General features: G+C 49.8%; 1 protein-coding gene across 1 annotated transcript in view; it reads right to left on the bottom strand.

Moving 5' to 3' along the window:
* SYN2 (synapsin II) overlaps positions 1–21,438 on the bottom strand; it is a 147,752-nt gene that overhangs the window by 8,974 nt on the left and 117,340 nt on the right. The window contains exons 6-10 of the mRNA XM_052649414.1: positions 20,470–20,532; positions 19,904–20,046; positions 14,079–14,153; positions 13,502–13,604; positions 12,039–12,188 (exon numbers count right to left, since the gene is read on the bottom strand). Of these exons, the coding sequence (XP_052505374.1) occupies positions 12,039–12,188; positions 13,502–13,604; positions 14,079–14,153; positions 19,904–20,046; positions 20,470–20,532 (534 nt within the window). The remainder of the gene's footprint in view (positions 1–12,038; positions 12,189–13,501; positions 13,605–14,078; positions 14,154–19,903; positions 20,047–20,469; positions 20,533–21,438) is intronic.

Below are 21,438 nucleotides of genomic sequence, written 5' to 3'. Positions count from 1 at the left end.
CCTGCAATGCAGAAGACCTGGGTTCTATCCCTGGGTCAGGAAGAACCCCTTGAAAAAGAAATGGCTACCCACTCCTGTATTCTCGCCTGGAGAATTTCCTGGACAGAGGAACCCGGCAGGCTACACCACAGGGTCGCAAAGAGTCAGATACAACTGAGCAAGTAACATTTTCACTGCTCTAAATAATTTACAGCTAACACTATACACGTGCCAGGCAACACGATGGACAATTTTATGCAGTATTTCCCTTAAGCCTCACAGCAGCTCTCCAAGGTATCAACATCCCTGATTTTTAGATAAGGAAGCTGAGGCCCAGCTAAGTCAGGTAATACAGAGGCAGCTGGCACACGAGCCCAGGCAGTCTGACCTCTTCCCGTCGCCCACAGTATGATGTCTGCATTCTTCAGGCTGACACCAGAATCTTGCTTCAGCATGGCTGGACTGGCCCCTTGAGCCTCTGTCCCTCATGTTCTAAACGTGCCTGCTCCTTCCAGCCTGACCCTTCACTGTTCTCTAGTCTAGGCCACTCCAGTGTTTATGATAAGTACCCTTCAGAAATACCTTCTTTCCTTTTCAACCAATCCAATCCCACACATCCTGGAGGTCTGAGTCAAATTATACCTCATTTGTGAAATCTCTCTTCTGACTGCCCGTTTTGATTGTGGTTTCCTCTCTGAAATGCTATAACAGCACTTAATAGACGGTCTTGTTATCACCTTGAAGACTGGGATGATGTTTCTATCACCAGATCCTTGACAGCAAGGACGATGAGTCTTCACCTTCTCATGAATTTCTAACAATTACAGTGCCCATTTTTTCCAAAGAAAAATTGGGATACATGGCCTGATTAGGTAACTATTTATTTAAAAGGTAAAATAGTTAAGATTGGGACTATTTTGGAAAGTTTAAGACTATCGTCATTCTACCAATGTCACCGAGCACAGGACTGAGCACATAAGAGGTCCTTAATGACTGCTTATTAGATAAATAACCACACAACAACAGTAAAGTCCAAAATGAAGTAGGGCATAAGTCAAGAGAAAGACGTCATTAAACCATAGATGTCAAACCACCCCATATCTGGGATCAACTCTGATGAACAGCTCTGAAAATGCTCAGGTTAGAGAATTAGAACACGAGGCCTGCTACCTGTGCCTGCCCACTCGATGCAGAAGGGAAATTCAAAACAATCCTCAAAGAAGCAGAAATGGTCTCCACCAAGACTGCGTAATCCAGTCAGGTCAGTGAGACTTCAGGCCCCAGAGTTCTTTGCCATCGTGAGCACCTCCTTCCCCTGGCCTGGCTGCCAACTGGAAGAGGAGATTATAAGGGGGTGCGTGGTAATGGACACACAGGACACCAGGGCTGCCTTTTCAGCCAAGCGGCCTATCAACCCGAGCACCCAAAACACACACACACACACACACACACACACACACAGACACACACACACACACACACACTGCACTGGGTCCCTGACAATAAGTCTTTAAGACTGGGCAGCACAGTGGAATTTGGGCCTTGGGGTTAGGAAGACGTTGGGTTTAAACAAATCTCCCACTTACTAGCTTGGTGGCCTTGGGCAAATTATTTTCCCCCACTGCATCTATCTTTCTTCAAATGGTTTCTATGATATAAAGGGATATTATCCACCGATCGATCTACTACCTATGCATCTACTACCTATGCATCCATCTATTGAGGAATCCACGAGTACCTGTACCTGTCTTAGGTACCACCTAAGACACTACAGATGACGGTAATGGTGATGCCGATGGGGTCCTTCCTTCTGAAGCTCTGTCATCTCTTAGGTCTCTTTCTCATTATGGAACACCCCCTTCGGTGTGCTCCTGTTCCTGGGCTTTGGGGAATGTGACTCAGCGGTGATGGTGCAGTCTCCTCTGAGCTCCCTGACATGCCACTGGTGTCACAGTCTCACTGCCTGAGTGGAGTGTTGTTGTTCAGTCGCTCAGTCATGTCCGACTCTTTGCGACCCCTGGACTGCAGCATGCCAGGCTCCCTGTCCTTTACCATATCCCGGAGTTTGCTCAAACTCATGTCCACTGGGTTGGTGATGCCATCCAATCATCTCGTCCTCTGTCGTCCCCTTCTTCTCCTGCCTTCAATCTTTCCCAGCCTGAGATGGATACTCAGATGAAAGACAGAGAAACTCATTCAGTTTGTGGAGCCACTAGACTGGCTCTTGCTGGTCCCCTCCCCCAGGGCCTCACCTTGTACCCCCTGACAGCTGCCCATGAAACACCTCAGACTCTGCTCAGAGCAGCTTAAGATGCTCTCCTCCCAGAGAATTGCTATTTTCAGAGAAAATTATGGAAGACCACAGGGCACAAAGGCAGAGCCAGGGCCAGTGGGCAAAAGCTCTGAAAGGTAGACTTTCAATGACAAGAACTTCCTGTTGTAAAAACAATGGGAGAGGCATCTTGGGAGGGTGGGTATGTTCATACAGAGGCTAGAGAATTACCTGACAGAGATACAGCAGGGAGTACACTTCTATGAAATACGAGATAGGTTAGATGGACACTACGCTTCACCTTTCAACTCTGAGAACATATGATTCCAGGAAAAACGAAAACTCCCACGGATTAGATTAAGTTCTGATGGTAAAACTCACAGCATGAGCTGCCAGGGTAACGACACCACGAAGCCTGGCCCTGCCTCTCCTCTCTGTAGCCTAAGAATTATACGACTGAGACCCCCAAGGGTGACCTGAGCCCACAAGTTCCCTTCCAAAGGCTGCAGAGGAAGAACTCCCAGGAGCTGTCCTTCACGCTGGAGCCTGGGAATGTGCCTGGGCCACCCTGGTCTGGCGCCTGGGGAGCTTCTCTGGCCCCCGCCCCGTGGAGCTTGTGGACTGAAGACTTCCCAAGGGTGATGAGAGGAGGGAGGAGAGTCCCCCAGGACTGGCCCTTGCCAGGCTAAGACTCTCTGGCCCCACCCTCAAGCCTTCTGTCTGCTGGGGCTGAGGGCCTGCTCCCTGTGGGGTTTGGCTACCACAGAATCTGTCTCCAGTCACCAAGAGCCGCCTGGGATGCTGAATTCCACAGAAGTCTGGCCACTCTGGCGTCACTGCCAAAGCCTGGCCTGTGGCCAGCCCACAGCAGGAACTCGGGGCCAGACTGAGCAGCAGCATTTCCCTCAGGAAACTGGGTTGACTCAAACAGGTAAGAATGCGAGGTCCAGCGCTTGTGTTCAGCTGCACACAAAGAAGGAGGGTAAATGGCCTTGCAGCAGCATAAGGAAAACCCCCAAACAAGCCTGGGCTGACAGAAAGACAAGAGGCTCAGAAGGTGTCAGCGGGCAACGCTGCAGCTGGAGGTGCATCAGTGTCCCAACAAGAGGAGGTCACCGGTCCACTGCCCTTTGGATGGATAAGCCTCACGACAGAGCAGTGATCACCAGGTCTGGGTGCCTCTTTTAAAGGTGGACACCAGCGCAATAAAATGGGTACGTGGAGCAGCCAGGATGGTGAGCAGTGTAAAATGACAGCTCCCCTCATGTGATTTTGGGCAAGTTACTTAATCTCTTGAGTCTCAGTTTCCCATATGAGCCAAGTCTAAAGGAGTAAATGCGATAACTAGGGAAACCCCGAGGACCAGGTAGAAGCTCAAAGTCACTCAGACATGAATTTGATCAAGGTCAAGGGGTGGCGTGGGCAGGAGTGAGCCTCCTGGCAGCAGTGTCCAAAACAGCCTGGACAAACTCTTGTCCGAGGAGCGGGGTTGGGCGGGGCATGGAGCTGGGGTTCTGCAGTCACAGGCTCTGGCGACTTCTACAGGCTCTGAGCTCCCAATTAGGTCCTCTGTGTACTTTTTTGAGGTATGAGCCAAGCCTTTCTTAGCTGTGGAGTCTCGAGCCCAGCAAGAAGCCAAGGCTACAGGGTGTGAGCAGAGGCGTCCTGTAGGCGCAGGGTTTGAGGACAGTGGGCTGCTGCTCCCCATTCAAGCTGACAGGGCTCAGATCCTGCTGTGCTACGGCCACCAGCGCTGGTGACCAGGGAAGCCAGCGAGGGGACAGCAAGAGAGAGCTGAAGTATGGAGGTGTCTCCAGGTTGGGAGGCTCAGTGTGAGTCTGAGGAGGAGGAGGGCAAGGGCTGCCCCTGTACAGGGTCCCCAGGGCCAGCTCCCCCACTTCTCACCGTCCCTGAGCTCTGGAGGAGCATCCAAAGGGCACGGTGCAGGGCGCTGCAGAGTGTCTGTGGAACTAGGGGCCAGAAGACCCAGCTCTCCTGCCTATAAACTATGTGACCTTGGACAGATCGTTTGCACTCTCTCTGCTAATATGTAAAACAGAGACAGAAACACCAGCTTAAAGCATCTCACAGAAAGGCTGTGAGGCTCAGAATAATGGCTGTGCTTTGTAAACTGCAAAGTGCCAGGTGAAGTAATGATCTGAGCATCATTACTATTATTTGAATAATAATAAATTATCGGTCCAGGGGAGTGAAGCTTTAATGGTAGGATTTCACGCATCAGTGGAGAAGACACTGCTGGCGGTTTTCTGTCAGCTGCACAAGCAGTGCACAGTAGTTCAGGGTGGGCAGGGTAGGGTGTGGACTCGGGGCTGGGCTGCCCTCTGTGTATCACTGACGTGTTCCAGCAAGGTCCCTGAAGATGCAGTAAAGTCATTTCAAAAACAGTAAATGTTAGCTCCTGAGCTGACTGGAAAGGAAATCACTAGTCTGGGAGAGAAACCAAGTCCATGGAGGAGGATTTGTGGAGTTGTGCCAAAGGCACCCTTCGTTCGCCAGCCTGCGGCTTTCAGCAGACAAGCTGTGAGAGAGGAGCTCCTATCGGAGGTCCCAGCAGGCTGGAGAGCTGAGGAAGGAAAGACACTGAGTGACTCAACTCTTGAGGGTTGCTGGCCAGAGTCCAGCGGCCCCCACCACAGAGGAAAGCCTGTGCTTGCTCAGCATATCTGAGACAGGAAATTGGGAAAGGGTCTCAGGGTCTGGCCCTAGGAAAAAGGCCAGGCCAAGCTTCTCGCTGGACACGCCACCGAGCTATTCTGATCAGCTCCCCAGGCTCTGCTCCCCCGGTCCAGGACCCCAGGGGGAATGAGGCAGCAGGAAGGAATGTGGTCAGGAGGTTGTAGGTTCAGCTGGAGCAAAGGGGACAGCATGTTTCCAGGCACCTAGGGACCTTCCTAGGATCACTCCTGCGGTCCCTAGAGCCCACCTTCCTTCTGCTGAGAGGTTACAAAAGGCACCCGGGGACCTGCTCCTCCTCCTCGTGTGAGGGGAGCTGCTGCTCTGAGGGCAGAGGCATGTCCTGGACTGCAGTCCTCCCATGATCAGAGATTTCCTATGGACACAAGAAAGGTCCCGTGGGGTGGTCCATGAGGCCTAAGGGGGCCCCGAGGGCTGGGTCACCCGAGGTCAGAATGTCAGCGACAAGTGATTAAAGATGTCCCTTACAAGTTAAGACAGCCTCAAAATAGTCAGTTTCCCTGAATAGTATGTTAAGGGATCTGGTCACTAGTGACTTTATATGAACCTGCCTCAAATCTCACATGTTCAGCTTATACTCACTGGGGAAAAAAATTCCCTAATGTGGTCCGACTGTGGGAAGCAGGAAGGCCTTTCTTTGCCTGAAATTCACTTTTTCTGAGCTGAGTGAAGCCCTCTGAGGCCTGTGTTTGGGGTCTGAGTTGTGTCTCCTCCCTAACTGCCTGGCCCTTTAGATTCCAGTCTTGGACCCCTTCTCAATCTCGGGTCTCCTTGTACTCAAGAGACTTCAGAGTCCTTTGCAGCTGGAAAGACCTAGCTGGAAACATTTCTGAGTATCTCTCTAGGCCAGAGAATCAGTGAAAAAGGACTTGCATAATGCCCCACCAGAAGCCCAGGGCCAGAGGTTACCGGGCGCCAGCCCTTCAATTTGGGATGCTCGTCACTTCCCCAGGCCTCTGGCTAGTGAGCGGCCTGGATCACAGTGTCTCAGACCTGGAAGGAGACTGTTGAGAGCCGCCTGCTCCAAAAGCCCTAGCCTCCAGCCCAGCCTTTCACCATGTGCCTGAGGAGTGGCTTGGACATCAGCAGTGACATGGCAGCCACGTACCGCTTCCCTGAGCAGCCATTTCCTTTCTCAGCATCAGAGACTTTACTCACGTCTTCCAATAGGTTTGCCTTTGGCATCTGATCTGCCCCATGACAGCTGTCAGAGAGCTGAGGATGTGCAGTCACGGGCTCCTTGAGAATTCTGCTGCTTAGCCCTTTTAACTTCTGCTCATAGGACAGATCTACCAAATGCCCCAACCTCTGGGTTTCTCTCCTCTGAGCACCTGCCTTGCTGTGACTGCCGGATGGGAAGCGACACTGGCGGTGTGCTGTGATCAGCTCAAGATGGAGGCAGAGCCTCATGTTCTTCCTGGACACATTATGCGCAGTCATGTTTCCAAAGGCTGAATCTTAGCATCTTAGACCCTCAGGGGTCTAACCCACAGCCAGACAGAAAGATCAGGGGTGTCTGAAATCCCTTCATGACCAATTCAGTCCTTTGGCTCTGGAAGATTTTATTGGGGAATAAAAAGGAGAGCGATGTGACAGGCAATGACAACAACTAGACACATGAGTAAGAGCCCCAGGACACCTTCTCTGCGGGTGGGACCCGAATGCTCTCTCCACCTGCAGCTCTGCCCGTGGCTCCTGGGGTCTCAGGAGCAGACCCCCTCCAGGGACCCAGGATGTGATGAGGCCCAGCTCAGATCCCAGATGACAGGCCCCCGGACAGGGAGTGAGGAGGGGAGAGGAAAGCAGGCCTGACAGGGGAGGCTCTGCGGGCATTTAGCCTGGAGGTTTTGGCCGGCACTGGCCACCAGGTGTCACTGCCACCTTGAGAACAGCACTCCAAGTAGAGGGTCTCTCGGGGCAGCCCTGAAGCTGGCAGGCCAGCCAGGGCGAGGCCAAGATGATAAGGGTTTGCCACTCACTCCTGCTCTCAGCGACTGCGTGCCTCTCACACCCCTGCCCCTATTCCTCTCAACTGGGCCCAGCAGCTGGCCTGGGCGCAGCCCCATGACTTGGCTCTCTGCTTCTTACAATTACTCCACTTAGGTGGCTGGCTGACAAGGTAAGGGAGGCCCTCTGCTCACCTCCCCCACCCCTAACCTCCTTCAGGCTTTCTTTTAGAGTCACAGAAACAAACAAAAGCTCTAATGGGAGAGCTGTAGGCAAGGAGAGGGAGGGAGAAAGGGAGAAAAGTCAACGACGGCTAGTCATAAGTAAGGGGAAGGCAGAGGATGAAATGGTTGGATGGCATCACTGACCTGATGGAGATGAATTTGAGCAAGCTCTGGGAGTTGGTGATGGACAGGGAAGCCTGGTGTGCTGCAGTCCATGGGGTCAAAACAGTCACACATGACTGAGCGACTGAACTGAACTGAAGTCTGTCCTGGTCTTGACCTAGAATATGGGCAAGAAGCAGCATCTGGGGCTTGTGACACAGGCCAGAGGCTCTCTCAGCCTGAGCTGCCAGAGCCACGGAAGAAAGAGGCCAGGACTGGGGAGCCTGATGGTGAGGAACGGACAAGAGTGGCAGCACCCATGGGCTCAGATTGCCATTCAAAGCCCTGGCTGAGGCCCAAGTAAACTCGCTTTGGTTTGCATCTCTTCCATTTGGACTCTACCAAATTCATTCAGAAGACCTCCAACCCAAGTCCAGTGCGCTGCTAAGGCTGTTAAAGAAACGTATTCCAACTGGAATTCATCCAACAAATATGTATTGCACTGACAGATCAAGGGATAAGTAAGTGGGAGTGGTTTATCACTGTCATTTATATAGAATGGCCACCACATAGTGATAATGAAAAAGCAGACAGACTTGGTTTTGTTACTGTTGTTGGACTTTTCTACCCACGACTGACTGTACTGGGCAGACCACGCCTACACTGCTCCTTCGTGTAGCCAGGATGCCTCTGCCAGACCTGAGACACAGCAGTTGAGGAAGAACCAGTTATATGATCTCAAAGGAGCCAGCCATGCAAAAATACAGAAAGAGTACGTCAGAGAGAGGACGCAGCTAGTATAAAGGTGTGGTGAGGGCATGGTGGGCATGAGCTAGGACGGTACGAAGATGCTGCATTTATCCCTGTCGACTCAAGTCTACTAACTAATTTTAAGCACGTACTTTGGCCTAGGCCTATGCTGGTCAGAGAAAACACAGACAAATAAGGCTTGAGAGTATTTGAGAGACATTTGCTAAATTAATTTAATTATGTATGCAGTAAAGAATTTGGCCTTGCCCAAAGAAAGATCTGGCCTTTATTCACAACCCCCCTCCCTGCCTTGGGAAGTAGCCTCTACACTCTTTGGAATTTCCTGAGTGACAGGAGTGTCTTTGTTATTCAAGGTGGGGGCCCCCCTCAGACCACCCTTGATGGTGCATGATAATGAGGTGACTCAGGGTGGGCCCCTCAGGCCCTGTGGTATTAGACTGACCTCCAGGGAGGGGAAAGTTGGAGACGCCAGAGTTCAAGGAAATGATCAATCAATCAAGCAAGCTTATGAAATGAAACCCTCAAAACCCCTGAACACTGGAGTTCAGGTGAGCTTCCCTGGTTGGCAACACTCCTGGCGCCGCATCAGAGACAGAAGCCAGAGACTAACACATCCTAAGGACAAAAGAGGCTCTGGGTTCGGAACTCTCGGGCCTTTATTTTTGCATCTGTGTCCTTTCCCATAATGCACCTGTGAGTACAGTGGCTTTCAGGAAGTTCTGTGAGTCCCTCCAGAGAATTCTCAAACCTGAGGGTGGTTTGGGGGAGTGTCTAAACTTTCTGCTCGTGGCAGGGGTAAGGGTGGTCTGTGGATTTCACAGGTGGGCTGACTTCAGGTTTCACATGACCTCAGAACTGAAAGGGATCTAAAGATTGTCTATCCCAGTTCCATTTCACAGGTGAGGAAGCAGGTCCAGAGGTGGGAAGTGACTCACCCACAGTCACGTAACATCCTGGCAGAGGGAGACTGGCCCCTCAGTGTCTTGACTCCCAGCACACTGTGCTTTCTGTAATATCCTGTTGTAACTTCAACTGTGAAGCTCAGTGGATAATAACTCGCCCTGAAGCCACAAGGGCTTTGCTGTACGGAATTTTTACAGGTGTCCCTGTGTTTAGGGAAGCTCATTCCTTACCAGGTTTCCTGCCTTGACTCTGAAGGGTTTCTCTTTAAAATATTTAAGTTGAAGTATTTAATGTTCACAAAGTAAGGGAATCACATGAAAGAAGAATCAATGCTTTCATTGGGTGAAAACACTTTTTTAGGGAGAAAGTCTTTCTTTGTTACTATAATTTTCAAATAATTAAATTTTATTGCTAGAAAAGATCTTAGTGAATTTCTTGGTTCAGCCCTTCCTTTTACACACAGAGATGCTGAGACAGAGAAAGAAAAGGAAATCTACCCAAGGCGACCTCATGAGTCAGTGGCAAGAACAGACTGAACTCAGGTCTCCTGGCCCTCGGCATAGCCTTCAGTCTAGTCAGGATGATTTTGCTGTAGGAGGCAAGAGGGTGTGCACACATATATAAAAGTCCTAAAGGGACCTTCACAGGGCCTCAGAGCAGCCCACTGTTGCTTATCTTGCCTGGGCAACATTGGCTGTCTTACTCTGTCAGAAATTCTTTAAGCAGCTACCAGATACTCAGATTTCTCAGAGGGCCAGGGGGAAAGGGGACTCTTGTCACTCTTCCTATAGAGCAGGAATGAGCAACCACCTGCCAATCCCATCCCTGAGACAGCTAGGACCAGAAGACACAGTAATGCCATCAGATTTACTAAATCATAAAATCTACTGCAGGCCTGATATTATTTCAACCAGGAAAATCTTTCTATCACCTCTAGTTAAGCACAATAGTTAAATAATGGGCTTGTAACTCTAACAAGCAACTAAGGTGTGTTACCCTAATTACCCTATATAATTATCTGGTGACTATATTCCTAAAGCACAGGAACAGATTTTTGTACTTGTTTAGAGGCCCCCACAGCATGAGCCATCTAAGATGTGAAAGTGTTAGTGGCTCAGTGTGTCTGACTCTGCCATCCATGGAGATGGATGCCTGCCAGGCTCCTCTGTCCGTGGAATTCTCCAGGCAAGAATACTGGAGCAGGTAGCCATTCCCTTCTCCATGAGGTGTTCCTGGCCCAGGGGCTGAACCCTGATCTCCTCCACTGCAGGCAGATTCTTTACCATCTGGGCTGCCAGCGAAGCCCTACGGACGGTGTGTAACACACGCAAGCGCCAATCTGTGGCGACATCCCGCCTCATGGGGCTACTCTCAACTTGGGCACAAAGACAGCACAGACATACATTGGCCCATAAGCTCTCATCTATCCAGCATCAGTCAGGATGGAAGGAGAATTCTACTCAGAGAGATCTTTAAAGCTCAAAAGGTATTTAGATATCATCTTGTATTAATAGGGGGTGGAGAAAGGGCGGAGGAGACAGATCAAGAGAGGGTACTGACTTACCGCTTGCCATGTTGTTTTATCTTAGTCATTTTCTACAGAAACACTTCTTATGCATTATGTTTCTGGCCTTCTTAACCAGAGTATGAAACACTGACTAAAATGCAATCCTTTCCTGAGGGTTCAGGTCCATTGTTATGACTGTAAACTGTGTTTCTATGCTATGATCCGGCGATGCTCAAATGATGAGAAGATAAATGTGGAGGTAATTTGCTTCTATACTAAATAAACCAGACAAGTTTATACTTTTCCCCCCCTCCTTTTCTTCTTTCTTACCATACGATTTCAAGAATCCAATTACTTGGCTCTTGATTGCAGCATAATCCCAGCAAAGCACTGATCTTTAGAAAAGGGAGAGATGACCTCAAAGCCGAAGACTGGAGGGAACCTACACCCAGAGGCTGCCTACTTGCGTAATAACACAGGTAGCCTTTATTGAGCATTTATGATATGCTATGCCACAGTTTATATTCTTTGCTTTATTTGATCCTTATAACAACCCTAGAATAAAGGTGCTATTGTTCAGATCTCTCCTGAGTCAGAGATGCAGTCCTTGTTCAAGGTCACAAAGCCAGTAAACTATCAAACTTGGAGAGTTCTTGCATCAAAGCCCACATTCTGAGTTCGACTCCACCTCCTTGAATGTTTGAAGTAGGATCTTGAAAGCAAGATTGCTGAGAGATTTTCATTTACAAATGATAAAACCTGAACCCTAAAAAGGGCAGTAACTTCCCCCCAAAGTCATACAGCTGTTTGGAGCTAGACTAGGACTCAGTTCTTGGATTCACTGTTCCAAGCTGTTACAACTCTGTTACACAGTGGAGGGAAGAGTTTGGCAGTATTTTTGAAAAAGGAGCTACATCCTAGATGGACTAAAGGCCCTCAGGCCAAGGGTCCCTGCCTTTCTTTGGCCCACTCTAGAGCCACAGGGCTTGAGGTTTCACAAAAGCTTCAGTGTGGATCTCCCACTAGACCTGTGGCTGGAGTACTGTCATTGCGGATGTGACTGACTTGAGTCACACACCACAGGCAACTAGGAAGTTGCCTGGTCTCCCCTAGGGAGGAAAGCAGAGTTCTTATTTGAATTCTACCTGTCACTCTCTCCCAGAATGAGGGACCCGACTCTCCCCCTCTCCAGACCAGCAGGCGTCTCAGAAACACCCTTCTTTCTCTACAAGTGTGACAGATCTCTCAGGCACTGAGCAGCTAATGAGACCTGACCCAGCCCTTCCTCAGAGAACTCCAGGTGACAAGTTCCAGAGGGAACAGGGCTTGGCTCCCTGGAGTCCTCAAGTTCAGAGGGGAGGGATCTGATACTCCATCTCTGGACAGTTATACAGCTGATCCTGCAGACTGCTGATGAGAAGGTTTCTATAAGGGGTGATGGAAGATAATCAGGTGTCCAGAGGGGAGGGAAGGGAAAAAGAGGGAGAAGGAAAAGACTCCAGAGAGCCCACCCAGACCTGTGGGCATCTGACCTCTGCTCCGTCCTAGAGCCACTGCCATCTGGAGCAGTGGGCTAGGCAAGGGTTCCTGGCTGCCCTTGTGTCTCCTCCCTGCTTACCTGTGGCTGCTGGGTGGTTAAGGGTCTCTGAGGAGAGAGGACAGGGGTCCTCGACAGCAGCTGGTTCATCTTGCTGATGACCAGCTCAGTGATGAGTTGTCTGTCCTCCACCTGGTGCTCCCCGATCAGCGGCATACTACAGTCCATGACCTGGGGGAGGAAGGGAACCTGGTTAGGAAAGGAGACATCCACGGCCTGGGACAGTCTTTCAGAACAAGCAGGACTTAAGCCAGCAGAGGTAGGTTGGGGTGAAGTGGGTGCTTGTGTCTTCAGTTGGAGGCATGCTCCTTTGCATGCCTCCGTTCCCTTCTCCTGCAGCCTTGGCCTTGGGCCTCCCCAGACTTCATGCAGGTCAGGGCTCAGTGGGACTTTAGTCTGGCGACTGAGGGTGGTGGGGAGAGGCAGAGGGCAGGCAGACAGTCCAGCTCCGGGCTCTGAGGCTGACAGACAGGGGAGCAGGAACATGGAAGGCCATGCCCTTAACGCTGGTTAGAAGGCAGTTCTCTCCTCTGTGACTCTTCTCCCACACAACCTCTGTCCCCACTGATACTGTGCCCATTAAACGACTGGCTTCCTGCCTTTGCTCATGACCTGGGATGCCTTCACTTTCACCACCAAGCCAATTCCTCCTGTACCTCAAGATCCAGATCGATGTTTTCCTCCTTTAGGAAGTGTCTGCCTGCCCAGGATCGCAGACTCCGTAGTTCAACTCTCTCATTCAGGGATAAGAAAACCAAGGCCCACCAAGAGGAGGGTGGTATGACCATGTAGAAGTTACATGCTGAGCAGGCCATGGAGTAGATTCTGAAGCCCACTTTGGGCTCCAGACATGAATCCTCTGTAAATACTACCAACTCCTGGCAAGGAGCCTCTCCTACTCTCAGGAAGACTGGACAGGAATGTGTGTGAAGGACACATATGGCCACTGACTCTCCCTCTAACATTGGAAAAGGGTCAGCAAGGTTGCGCCAGAGGCCCAGACTGAGTCAAGTGTCTCCAGGGCTCAGAGAAGAGCTAAGAAGAATCTCCTGCATCCAGGAGACCTGAGTTCTAGCCAAGCTGAGACACCGACTCACTGTGTGGCTTTGCTTGTGGCATCAGGCCTCCATTCTCTCACTGGCAGAGCAGACTGGACCCAGTGATTCCCAAGGCCAGCTTCCTGAGACTAAGAATGGCACATCCACTGAAGGCTTCCTGGAGGAGTGGCAGGCTAGGACCCAGAGACGCGGGTCTGGCATCTCCCACCAGTGGTGTGGGTCAGCCTGGCTGGTTAGAGTCCACAGCTCTACTGGCAGCTGTTTGGCTCTGCACACTCTCCAGCTGCGTCACCTGGGAACCTTCCCGTGGCTCAGGAGACTCTAACCTAACTGCAGTCCGTGCACCCGTGCAGCTCTCAAGCCAAGAGCTTGGCCTCCAGCCCTGGGGCTCTTCTCTTACTGAGATACTCTTTGGGCCAGACTTACCTCAAAAATATAGTCTTTGCCATCTTTGCCATGCACAGCTTTGACGGCACAGATATCCAGGCCACCGAACATCTCAGAGCAGGTGTCCACCCACAGCTTGTACCTGGAGTAGGGTAGGGGAAAGTGTCCAGAGGCCGGGGCACTAGCTCCCACCTAGCCCGCTTGTGGTCATGCGATCCTGGCGGCCTCTACCTCTCCTGGCCGCACCCCCAGCCCTCCCCCGTGAATCAAGCACACTGCCTTATCTACGCACCCTCTTGCTTTGCTCTCTGGGCCCTCTGCACCTTCCCAAGCTTAGAGCAGGTCTCACCTATTCTAGGCAGCCTCCCGCAGCTGCTCAGCCCACAGTAACTCCTCCTGCCCTGGAGCGTCGATGGCAAGTCCAGTCTTTATCTCCATCATTCTCCATCATATCTCCAGTCCTGCTTGATCTTCTTAACTGGGTGTTTGGGCCTTTGTGTTCCATCTGTCTGGCTAGACTAGAGGCTCCCTTTGGGCCGGACTCATTTTTTACATCTCCTCTTCTATGGAAGCCGCCCTCCCCAGACAGGGGAGCTGCACCCCTCCCCTCACTCACCGGTCTGACATGGCGATCTGCTCCAGCATTGCAGAGCCAGTATTTGTCTTCCAGTTCCCTGAAATTGACGTCCTCCTGCAACAAGGCCCCACCAAGTGACAGCTCATGGTTGCTGTCCCCACCTGCCTCTCCCACCCAGAGCCTGGGGGCCTGTCTGCTGACCTGAGAGCCGGGCTTCTGCTGCCAACCCCTCAACCGTAATACTCTCCTCCTTTCTACAAGGGTCCAGCCCAGGTTGCCCTGGTGCCCTGGAGTCTTCCCTGATCTTTTCAACCTGATGAGCACTTGCTCTCCTTACAATTCCTAGAGGACTTTGCCTCCACCACTCTTCAAATCCTGTGTCTACTTTTTACTTTAGTTATCTGAGCTAAGTCTTCTGTCCACAAATCTATTAACCACTTGAGGATATATATTGTGTCTTGTACTTTGGCCACCTGATGCGAAAAGTTGACTCATTGGAAAAGACCCTGGTGCTGGGAAAGACTGAGGGCAGGAGGACAAGAGGGTGGCAGAGGTGTTGGATGGCGTCACTGACTCAATGGACATGAGTTTGGCAAACTCCGGGAGATAGTAAAGGACAGGGAAGCCTGGCATGCTGCAGTCCATGGGATTGCAAAGAGTCAGACACAACTGAGCAACTAAACAACAACAACGAATTGTGTCTAGTATTCCCATCAGCCTACCCACTTGGTATCTGGGCTGACTTGGTATGCACAAGCTGAATTCTATTGACCCTGGACACACCCTCAAGGCTCCAGTGAGTGTCTTCCTGTGGCTTCCTTACTAGCTCACTTATTCTTTCAACAGTTAACACTGAGGGCCTACCCTATCGGTACTGTGGCTCTGGACAAGCCGGTTGGCCTCTTCAGGCTTAAGCTGCCTCGTCCCTCACGTGGAGCCCATGGAGTCAAGTCCCCAAGCCCTCTCTTCTGCCCTGCGTCCTCCATCTGTGGCCACGTGTCAGACAGACTCAGTTGGTCTTGGACTAAGGAGGAGGCAATTGACCTGGTTTCTGGTTCTGGATTTGCTCTTGACTGGCTGGGGGACCTTGGGTGAATCACCTCACCTCTCTGAGCCTTCTTTATCCTTGTGTAAACACAGAGTTGCCATGAGGACCAAATTATACAGGTTTTAAGTAAACTATAAATTAGTCCTCACAGAGACACATTCAAGAGGAAGGGGATGGCCCAGGGACAGGAAAGCCACGCTTATCCACTGACAAAGCCCGGTCACTCCCTACCACATGCTGGCCTTGTCACTCACTATGACAGGAGACTGATGATGTGATTCTCTGCTCAGCAGTTCTCAGGAGTATCCTCCCTGGAGATCCGATACCAGACACTGGGAAACCAAGACATGTGGCAGGTTCTTCAGAGCCCTGTGCCAGCCCAGAGAGCCGACCCTTACGGCAGTGACAACACCTCACATCTGTACAGTGCTGATTCCCTTCCGAGGCTGCTCCATCCCAAATCCCTCATCAGAGCCTCACTGAAAATTCCCTGGTGTGAGTAGGCTGCAATTTTTGCCCCCGCTTTACAGACATGGAGACTGAGACTCAGAAAGGTTAGCTGACTCATCCAAGATTGTATATCTAGTCAAACTAGGTTCACATGCTAGCAAGGTAATGTTCAAAATCTTTCAAGCTACGCTTCACCAGAACATGAACTTTCAGATGTACAAGCTGAATTTAGAAAAGGCAGAGGAAACAGAGACCAAATCATCAACATCTGTTGGATCATAGAAAAAGTAAGGGAATTACAGAAAAACATCTGCTTCTACATTACTGGCTACGCTAAAGCCTTTGACTGTGTGGATCACAACAAACTGTGGAAAATTCTTAAAGAGATGGGACTACCAGACCACCTTACTTGTCTTCTGAGAAACCTGTATGCATGTCAAGAAGTAACAGTTAAAACTGGACATGGAACAACAGACTGGTTCCAAACTGGGAAAGGAGTACATCAAGGCTGTATGTCACCCTGTTTATTTAATTTATATGCAGAGTACCTCATGTGAAATGCCAGGCTGGATGAATCACAAGCTGGAATCTAGATTGCCGGGAGAAACATCAACAATCTCAGATATGCAGATGATACCACTCTAACGGCAGAAAACAAAGAGGAACTAAAGAGCTTCTTGATGAGGATGAAAGAAGAGAGTGAAAAAGCTGGCTTAAAATTCAACATTGAAAAAACTAAGGTCATGGCATCCAGCTCCATCACTTCATGGCAAATAGATGGGGAAAAGTGGAAACAGTGACAGATTTTCTTCTCCTGGGCTCCAAAATCACTGTGGATGGTGACTGCAGCCATGAATTAGTAGAAGATGCTTTCTCCTTGGAAGAAAAGCTATGACAAACCTAGAGAGCATATCAAAAAAGCAGAGACATTACTTTGCTGACAAAGGTCCATACATCAAGGCGTGTATGTATGGATGTAGTCATGTATGGACATGAGAGTTGGTCCATAAAGAAGGTTGTGTGCCAAAGAATTGATGCTTTCCAACTGTGGTGCTGGAGAAGACTCTTGAGAGTCCCTTGGACTACAGGGAGATCAAATCAGTCAATCCTAAAAGAAATCAACCCTGAATATTCATTGGAAGGACTGGTGCTGAAACTGAAGCTCCAATCCTTTGACCACCTGATGCAAAGAGGCAACTCATTGGAAAAGACCTTGATACTGGGAATGATTGAAGGCAAGAGGAGAAACGGGCAGCAGAGGATGAGATGCTTGGATGGCATCAACAACTCAAAGGACATAAGTCTGAGCAAATTCCAGGAGATAGTGAAGGACAGGGAAGCCTGGTGTGCAGCAGTTCCTGGAATCGCAGAGTCGAATGCGACTTAGTGACTAAACAACAAGCCCAGGACTCTTGGTTCCCTCATTGGGTTTTGCTTTCCCCTATACCCCACTGCTTAGTTCAGAAAAGATGAACAGCTCACAGCTGAGTGGCTTGCTCTATGTGAACAGAAACACAAGGACAGATCAGAGTGAAAGTGATGCTGTCTTCCCAGCACTGGTGGTTCACAGGTGTGCTCCTGTGACCAGGCTGGGCAGAGTCCCTCACTTCCTTGTCCGCAGCGCAAGGCCATGGTCCATAATAGGGTGTCAGGAACTTTTGAGTGAGTAATATTAAAGCCCCTTACACTTCACAGCTCTCTCTAACAATGGGATGCCAGGCACAGATCCATGACGGGGGGCACATGGGAGCAGAGGGGAACCTAAGAAGCCATTCAGGGACAGCTTAATGGCCACTCAGGACTCACAGGCCATCCGACGTCCATAGAGGGACCCACATTATTGCTGACTGTCAGACAGCAGGGGCAGTGCACTCTTCCCACCAAGCCTAGCCATCTCCTGGTCTCTAGGTGAGGGCTCGGGGAGAAGGGAAGAATCTCAGTCCTTACCTTGGCTACTGTCAGGTCAGTTCCTTCTTCTGAGAGCAAGAAGATGGCCCAAAGTTTGGGGAAGAGGAGGCGAGAGAACCTAAACATTCGCCCAAATAACTGACAGTCCCTCACAAGTAAAAAAGGTAAGTGAATATTTTCTAAAGCTGCTCTCATCGCTTACCCCTCATCAATGGTTGGGGATTCTCTTTTCTTATGCTCCATTTAAGTAGTTTTCAGAAACCCCAATCTTTAAAAATGTGGTGCCTCCTTTTAAGGATCAAGACACTCTTGCTCTGCTATCATCGATGCTTTTTTATTTATGGAATTTTAAAATTAAAGGATAGGAAATCAGCTTTCATCAGTGCCAAAATCATGGCTTTTCCTACTGCTTTTAGCTAGTTTTTATAATGGTCTTTTAAATTGTGTTAAGCTGTGTCCAACCCTTTGAGACCCCATGGACTGTACCCAATCAGGCTCCTCTGTCCATGGGATTTCGCAGGCAAGAATACTGGAGTGGGTTGCCATTTCTTCCTCCAGGGGATCTTCCTGACCCAGGGATTGAACCTGCATCTTCCTGTCTTATATTGTGCATACTTCCTTATTTTATTTATTTATTTACTCGGCCATGCACAGCACTTGGGATCTTAGTTCTCTGACAAGGGACGGAACCCAGGCCTTCAGCAGTGAGAGTGCAGAGTCCTAACCACTGGACCACCAGGGAAGTCCCACGTTGTGTGTAATTTTAAAGCAACCTTAAACTCCTTTCTGAAGCAGAATAGCTTTACATAAAAAATGATTAACTCAGAAAGTAGGAATCTGGTCAATAAAGTTGCAAAAAGGATTCTGTGCCTCAGTTCCCCACAGGGCTTCTCTCTGCGTATTTATTGGGTGCCCCCTACGAGTCTGCACAAGGAAGCAGGGCTGCAGCGTGACTCTGTCATTATCACTCAGAGAGCGCAGAGGAGCGTAGTACAAATGCCCATGGGTGAAGAGTGCTCAGCTAGAGGTGTGCGAGAGGTTACAAGAAGGGCGCACAGGGAGGGGGCTCCTAACTCTCCCGAGGGGCAGGGAGTATAAACCCTAAAAAGAAAGACAAGGGAAGAAAAATGAAAATAGGTGGGTGAAGGGAAACTGCTCCACCCTGACAAACGCCCATGGGTAAAGAGTGCTCAGCTAGAGGTGTGCGAGAGGTTACAAGGGCGCACAGGGACAGGGCTCCTAACTCTCTTGAGGGGCAGGGAGTATAAACCCTAAAAAGAAAGACAAGGGAAGAAAAATGAAAATAGGTGGGTGAAGAGGAGGGAAACTGCTCCACCCTGCTGTGAGCTCAAGTCCAGAGTGGCAAAGGTCACATTCATAGATTGTAATGTTCTTTCTTTGGAAGGAAAATACTACCTGAAATTTTTTTTAAAGTGTGAAGTTGAAGTCAAAGTGAAAGTTGCTCAGTCGTGTCAGACTCTTTTTGACCCCATGTCCATGGAATTCTCCAGGCCAGAATACTGGGTAGCCTTTCCCTTCTCCATGGTATCTTCCCAATCCAGGAATCGAACTGGGGTCTCCTGCATTGCAGGCGGGTTCTTTACCAACTGCGTTATCAGGGAAAACGTGAAGTTACTATTTCCAAAATTGGACTTGTAAGCCATTTGTGTTTGGATGTATATTTCAGAAGATCGGGTAGTCTTGAAATCTTTTCTTTTTCTCAATTCTATTGCAGGAAGCCTTTCCCTTCTCATTTTGGTAAATGGACGCAGTTACATGGAACAATCACCTATTCTCATAACCACAAGGTTTTCACGCTCTGTAGTGTCTACAGGGCTACATGTTTATAGTTTCTTAGCTTTTTCTGTGCTCTGGCAGCCTCGTGAAGCCTACAAATTCCTTTCGATGTACAAAATACTGAAGGTGTATAAGTGTAAAATAAAATACACAGGACAGCAAAAGAACTCAATGATTTAAAGTAATTATCAAAAAAGTTATCAAAAACAATAAATCTCTGATTAGTGTAAAAATATGTCTTTTTCTGAAAGTAACAAATGTGTTTACAGGTATGAATGTAGCTGCAAGTCTAACTCCCATGACTTGTAAGTAGTGACAAAAGTAATTGGTATTTAGAGATATCTGCCACAAGTGTATGTGATACAAAAACCTCTGTGATGACCGCTGGTGACAAACCACACGTCTGTCTACTACTGCGACTACTCCAGTCTGCTCACAACTGAGGAGAGCGTCGGGTTTCACTTAGAGGCAAATGAAAATAACCCCTCATCTGCCTTGAAAGGAAGCCAGGCCAAGACTCCCCGATGTGCATGGCGCCCTCCCTGTGTTCTCTACCTTGTGGGGCCAGGGGAGGCGAAACTGAGAGCTGGCTGCTGCCTGGAGGCTGAGCATCGTCCCTGAGCTGAGGAGACGGGTGTCCGGCGGCCCCCACCCCACTCACATGTAAGCCTTGTAGTTGGTGCCTATCTTCTGGACCCGGATGTCATACTTGGCATCAATGAAAGGCTCTGCGGTGGCGTAGGTCTGGGTGAGGGCCACCACGCTGGCAATGTCCTGGAAGTCGTAGTGGTTTTCCACTTTGACCTAATGGTGGAGGAAGGCAGAGAGGCAGAAAGGGAGGTTCGCGTGCGTGCACACACACACACACACACACACACACACTGAGAGTCACAAGAGCCCTGGGCCTCCAGGCTCATCACGACGCTCACACCCAGAGGCAAACCTGGGTGCCACATCTCCCTAGGAGGTCCCCACTCTTGAGCTTCCCTTCCCAGGGCTTGGGAGCCATATCTGCTGCAAAGAGCACAGGGACAGTCTGGTGGCCTGCACTCTGCTTGCTGCAAGAGGCCTGTCTGGGTAACACTCATGGTTTCAGAGGGGCCATATCATCTTCGCCTCAGAAAGAATTCATCAGCAACTGAGGCAGAAGAACAGTCCACAACTGGGCTCCCGGAAAAGCTCCCATTGCGGCCTCACAACCCCAGAACACAGCAGCTCTGGCCTTACCTTGCCCATGCCCGAGTGAGCATGGCCGATCTTCACCACCACAGGGAACGTGGGCAGAGTCAGCTGAAAGCAGAGAAAGGAATGAATTGGTCAGAGTGTACCTGTCTCTCTGGGGAATCCTACAAATATTTTTCTTGGGAACACCCTTGGAAGGGCTCTTTAGAGAACCAGTGCAATCTATTTGCATCAGAAATTTAAAAATGTAAAAACAAAATGACAGTGACTTGCCTAAGGTCACAGCATATTAGAGGCAGAACTGCAAGGAGCCCGTTCTCCTGTTTGGTACTCTTTGCATCTTTAAGACTCATTGCTTCAGCCTTCATGTGTACCCAGCTTTCCTGCTCCAAACCTGGCTTTCCTCACCTCTCACACTCTCTTCCTTGCTCACCAACACCTCCCACTCACCACTGAACACAGCTCAGAATGCAAAGGCCTATTTCTGCCCAGTTTGGGTTGGAAGACAGCTAACATAAGAATTCAGCATGTTTACCATTCAAAAGAGATGCTTAAGAGAGTAAACGCTACCTTGTTGTTCAGTGGCTCAGTCGCGTCTGACTCTTTGCGACCCCATGGGGGTGGCAGGCCAGACTTCCCTGTCCTTAACCACTACCTTGAGATAGCCGTATTTTAACAGAGAAACCACAGACACTTGGAAGAAGAAAAGCCACCCCCCAAAGGCAGGATTTCAAGCTGTCACACGATGGCCATGGGAGAAGTAACATGGTAGAGGGGACCAGACGTCAGGAGACCTGCATCCCAGTCTCTCGGCAAGTCACTTTGCCTCCCTGGGCCTCAGCCTTCACATCCACCAAGTGCAGAGGCCGAACGGGATGCTTTTGAGAGCCTGTCCAATGACACATCAGACTGTACCCTGGCTGGGATTGCATGAAGAGCCAATCTGGACGCCAAACCTCGTCCTTTCTCCATCAGGTCAGTGCTCTCTCAGCTGCCTTCTTTACAAACATCATG

The sequence above is a fragment of the Budorcas taxicolor genome, chromosome 1 (genome assembly GCF_023091745.1).
Source record: "Budorcas taxicolor isolate Tak-1 chromosome 1, Takin1.1, whole genome shotgun sequence".
NCBI lineage: Eukaryota > Metazoa > Chordata > Mammalia > Artiodactyla > Bovidae > Budorcas > Budorcas taxicolor.
This window is presented reverse-complemented; position numbering and strand designations above follow the sequence as displayed.